Raw genomic sequence first — 5194 nt, 5'->3', positions numbered from 1 at the left:
CTGTCATGTTGTGTGTGAGTGTCCTGGCAGTTCAGTGTGTGTGTATGTGTGTGCATGTGACTGCATGCATGTTTCATTCATTATATCTCTCCGTGACACCCACATCACTCCCGTGTGTGTCTGTGTCTGTGTGTGTGTGTGTGTGTGTGTGTGTGTGTGTGTGTGTGTGTGTGTGTGTGTGTGTGTGTGTGTGTGTGTGTGTTCACGAGGACATGCCATTGACCAGGCTCCTCAGCTGTTTCACCACAGTCTCTATCAGCTTTTGTTTGTCTCTGTCGTTCTTCCTGAACTGAGAGAAGATGTTATTCTTCTTACTGGTGTCCTTCATCCTGGAAACAGAGGAAGAAGATGTCAAAGAGTCGAGTCAGAAAGATATGTTCTATCAGCTGTGTTTATAAGGTTACTATTTAGACAATGATAATATCAGAATTTAATTTGCATCAGCAGGATAAAGTAAAGACTTGCAGTGCAGAGAGGGGGTTATGGGCATGTTTACAGTTCTTTCACACTGAACTTGTTCAGCTAAAATAAACTTGTTTTGAGCATTTAGTTCGGTTCATTTGGGCTGCTGGGAAAGCTGTCAATCAAAGTCTGTTGCAGACAGAGCAACTGGATGTCCAAGCAGAGGCTGGTACAGGTCATTTGTGGTGTAAAAGCAGAACACATCAACCAGCTTGTCATGAGGGTAGGTCTATGATTTTAGTGCAAATTCAAATTCTGTTAAGAAAGCGATCTCCCGGGCTCTATAAGTTATGAAGAGCATGTATGCAAGACCATTTTGTAACCATGGTAACAATCACCATGTGAGTGAAACTTAGTAATCACATACTGACAGTAAATATCAGCCTGTAATATTATGCTGTCAGTGTAAAAAACACATGTGAACATGTAAAGCTCATCATCAGTGATTTCCTGATCTCTTTCCTGCTGTAAAGAGCAGTAAGCAGCACATTTATCTGTCAGTCTCTGCAGTTTCATTTTCCTCTTTTGGGGAAAATGCAGAATGACATCATCAAAACTGTTCACTCAGTGAGTTATCAGTCATTCAGTATGACTTCATATTTGCAGTTTTTAGTTTGTCTGTAAAAAGTCAGTATGAACACACCACACCACTTCTAAAAGACAACAATTATGATTTTTTCTACAGGTGTGAAAGCACCCTATTCTTATATTTATACCAGGTGCAGGATCCATATTCAACAAAGGGAAGAGCAGATATATCTGCATACTGCAGTATAGCTTCTGATGCTACGTCCAAACAACTACGTTTTCATTTGAAAACAGCGTTTTTCAAAAACGATCTTTGTCCATAAGAGCGTTTTCGCTACGTATCAAAAACAATCTCCGTCCAGACTATCACACCTGAAAACATATATATATATATATATGGATTTGAACCTTAACAAAAATGTTACCTGTAGTTCAGACTTAAGTTACTAAGAGAAAAACTATAGTTCACAGGAGGTAGAGCCATGACAAGATATCAGAGCATGCTGTAGAAGAGCAAAGACAAGCAGTGAGGAAGCTGCACCTACCCCCTGTAGACTCTGAGCAGCAGCAGCAGCAGCAGCAGAAAAACAGCAGACAAGAAGTGTTAGAGGAGGGAAACACAGCCACATTCATATCTGAGCGCTTCACAAGTTATATGCAAGAATTCATTTAATTAAATGATATTAATGTGAGAGAAGATGTTTAAAAAAAAAATGTAGAATATGTCATGATGTGTGAGCATGCTAACAATTTTTAATGCTATATGAATAGTTGTGATTTTTGTTCCCATACACAATCATAATATATAGATGTACAGGGTTTCTGCAGAAGAATGAACTTTAATACCCATTTCATTACTGCCCAGAGCATGATGGAATCCAGTAGGGACCATATGACCTAAAATGATTTATTATTGTATCTATCAGATTTTCACTACTTCCCAGCAGGAAAGAATCATTATTTCTCATGATATGATTAATCAGATTACAGTCACCTGGATCTGGATCTGAATACCAAAGAACCTGAAAATCCCAAATGGCCTTCAAGCCTTTTTTTTTTTTGAGAAAACTAAATTCTGCTGAGTAATCGAAGAGCAATTTAGTGACCAATCACCTCAACTTGCCATATTATCATCTGAAGTGAATGGGTTATAATCCTCCACACTGGTGCATCCTTATTAAAAATTCTAGCGCTAATAATTCAAAGATAATTCAGTTTAAAAAGAGATTTTAGCCAGTTTGTTTCTTCTTCACAGACTCTTTCCCAGCACACCCTGAGCCTCACTCCTGCTAAAACACGCTGCTACAGTAAATACTACTTCAAAATGTGAAATATTATACACACTTCCCCAGCAGTGTCAACACTCACTTCTCAAGCAGAGCCAGGGCAGTGGCTGGATTCACTCGCAGGTATTTGGAGGTTGGCTGGCCATAATCTGCCAGATAAGTGGACCAGTCCCACACCATGAAGAGGTCCAGGAGCTGCAAGACACACAGAGATACACGACAACTTAGAGAGGACAATAGAAAGATGGAGGGCGGCAGTTTGATTGACGAGAAGAGACTGACACGGTCTTTTTGCGTCTCTTTGTTGGCAGCTGTCAGTCTCCCTCTGGATGCTGAGCTAATGTTATGTTAGCTAAGTTTCACAGAGTGACAGGACAAAGTGCTGCTCAGCTCTGAATGTGCCGCAGCTCCTTAAAATATTCATGTTTTTTAACAACAGCTGACAGTGTCATTTTGTAGTCTAACACTGAATGAGATTAACACAATAAATAACTACAGCTGATAAAATGATCATCAAAACACTGACTGTGCTCTTGATTTTATGGACAGTTTATGTTTTAAGGGGTTGATTGTTGCAAAGCTGAGGCCTGGACCAAACCCCTAACTACAATGTCAACCCATGTCGTCATAGGTTACTGTTCAGTCAAGATGTGGGCCTACAAGTATATCATACACAACATTCCTCTCCTAAACAACAGACTCTGAGGTCCAGACGTAGAGAGAAGAGTGAAGAGTGAAGAGTAAGAGCCACAGAGGGAAGAGGGGAGGAGGGAGGGGTCTCTGCTGCTACATGATAAGTGTTAAGTGTGAACAGGAACATTTAAAATGACCATCCCATGACCCCTGGTTAACCTGATGGAGATGACCCCCTTACCCCACCCACACACACAGTGTATGCTAATGTCATAGGGTGAAACAGCTGGGTGTTTGGGTCATGTTGAATGAGCAGTGAAAGAGCAGCTTAGTGATAATAGCATTATTCAGCTTACTGAGAGACTCTGACACACAGAGAGAGGCTTAGCAACAATGCCATTATTCTCACCTGGAGCTAAGTGATGAGCCTGTAGCAGGGACGTCTTACCCTGACATTCACTCAACTCTCCACAGTTCACAACAATTCACTGGATCTAAGTGATTTGGTGCAATAAGCCCCTGAAGAAAAATTTGGTTATTTTTACCCACCAAATGAACTGTTGAGAAGTGGGAACACAGTGACGTCACTAAAAAACAACGGGTTTAACTGGACAAGAAATACGAGCTTAGACTTCATGGTGCAACTTGCCAGAAGTCTCTTTTACACAGCCTGTTCGAGGCGGGAATGTTGCGCCTTTATTCAACCTTACTGTTCTCTATAAAAGGAATGAACAGACGCAGACGCAGACACTGCTGTGTTGTCGTTGGGAAACTGCAGCCACAGTTTTCAGGGGTAGCTCTGGTCTGTCAACAGTACACAGGTGCACTGACACATCAAATACCTGCAGGGTAGATGAAGCGCAGTTGGTCCAACCTTCACCTTCAGCACTCAACAAACAAAAACAAGATTCTTAATGAACTATAGACGATTTAGAACCATTTCTCAATATCCAACCCCACAGGGGAGTCTCACACACACTGCCTCCCTCTGTCACATACACTCACTGAGCACTTTATTAGGAACAGCTGCACTCCTGCTTACAGTAGATCCACTACAGGGGGCAAATGACCTGAACACAATAAACAACAATATTATTCATGTAACAATGTGGAACATTACACCTCATGTAAATATGCTGATGGTGTTAATATTTTTTTCTCTCTGTATGACTCCTCCCTCATCTACGTCCTAAGGTGCTTGTGAGTGTGTATCTGATGACAACAGTCCGTGTAATCTAGAAGGATCCTGCTGGACAAGTGGAGACATGTTATCAGAATAATGAAATAAGAGTGAAGTGTGTGTGTGTGTGTGTGTGTGTGGTAGTGAACTGTCACTGTGCAAGAGCTGTGTAAGTCCTGGAGAAGATCTAATGAGAGTCACTATGTTAAAAGTTTGCTCCAAATTCAAAAGGCTCCCCTCTCATCAGCTCTCTACAATGTGCTGGACTAATGTTAGAAAGAAATGGATTGTGGGTACAAGCAGCTGAAATGGATTGGTGCCTGGGTTCACCACTGGACATGTGGTGAGGAGCTCAGACAGCAAGTCTAACAAATGGTGAAAACACAATTTTACCAATTAAAGTTGAGTTTATTTGCTGGAGGAAATTCAGGGATTGTCCTGACCACTTAAATGTTGGTTTTATCTGTGACCATGGAAATGAGGAAATAATGAATTCCAGAAAGGTTCATTTGCGCACATGCACAGGTAAGCACAACAGGAAGACTCCAGTTGTTTTTAAGATCCTACTCCTTTGAGATGCTTTGTATTTACAGTATTTGTTGGTGTATGGCTTTTCCCACGTCCACTGTGTTACCAGCGTCAGCTAGAGGTGAAATTGTCAATGATTGTGAAACTTCTCTGCCATTCTAGCCGACGTGCCAGTGTGCATAACCAGAGCATCTTGCTTGAGACTCACGCACAGCTTCGGTCAATGTCTATTTTTGCTCTCTGAAGCTTGAATTTCCGTTGTAAATGTATGTAAATGCCTGTATTTATTGGAAATGGACATGAAACTAATATATGATGATATGTTTCCTTTGTTATTGACTTTGTCTTGATGCACTAACAGAAAAACATATCACAGAAGTCTGTGAAGCAGGAGAGGAAATCTATAGTTTTAATATAGAGACAATGACAAGATGGTGTTCTCCTCACAGTCATTACAATGTGTTAAAAACAGCCAGTATCTGTCACAACATCAATCATAAATGAGCCGCAAAAGTGTTTTCAATATGTTGTAATACACAGTTGAAACTCTACACAAGACTGGGAATGTATGTACTGT

The 5194-nt window shown here is 40.8% G+C and overlaps 1 protein-coding gene across 2 annotated transcripts in view; it reads right to left on the bottom strand.

Moving 5' to 3' along the window:
- Nucleotides 1-202: 202 nt before the first annotated feature.
- Nucleotides 203-5194, bottom strand: part of exoc6 (exocyst complex component 6) — a 49937-nt gene continuing 44945 nt past the window's right edge. For both annotated transcript variants that reach the window (XM_022765990.1, XM_022765991.1), the window contains exons 22-23: nucleotides 2359-2471; nucleotides 203-329 (exon numbers count right to left, since the gene is read on the bottom strand). In XM_022765990.1, the coding sequence (XP_022621711.1) occupies nucleotides 203-329; nucleotides 2359-2471 (240 nt within the window). The remainder of the gene's footprint in view (nucleotides 330-2358; nucleotides 2472-5194) is intronic.

The sequence above is a fragment of the Seriola dumerili genome, unplaced genomic scaffold (genome assembly GCF_002260705.1).
Source record: "Seriola dumerili isolate Sdu_G_001 unplaced genomic scaffold, Sdu_1.0 BDQW01000807.1, whole genome shotgun sequence".
NCBI lineage: Eukaryota > Metazoa > Chordata > Actinopteri > Carangiformes > Carangidae > Seriola > Seriola dumerili.
The sequence above is the reverse complement of the archived record's forward strand: the minus strand, read 5'-3'. Positions and strand labels throughout refer to the sequence as shown.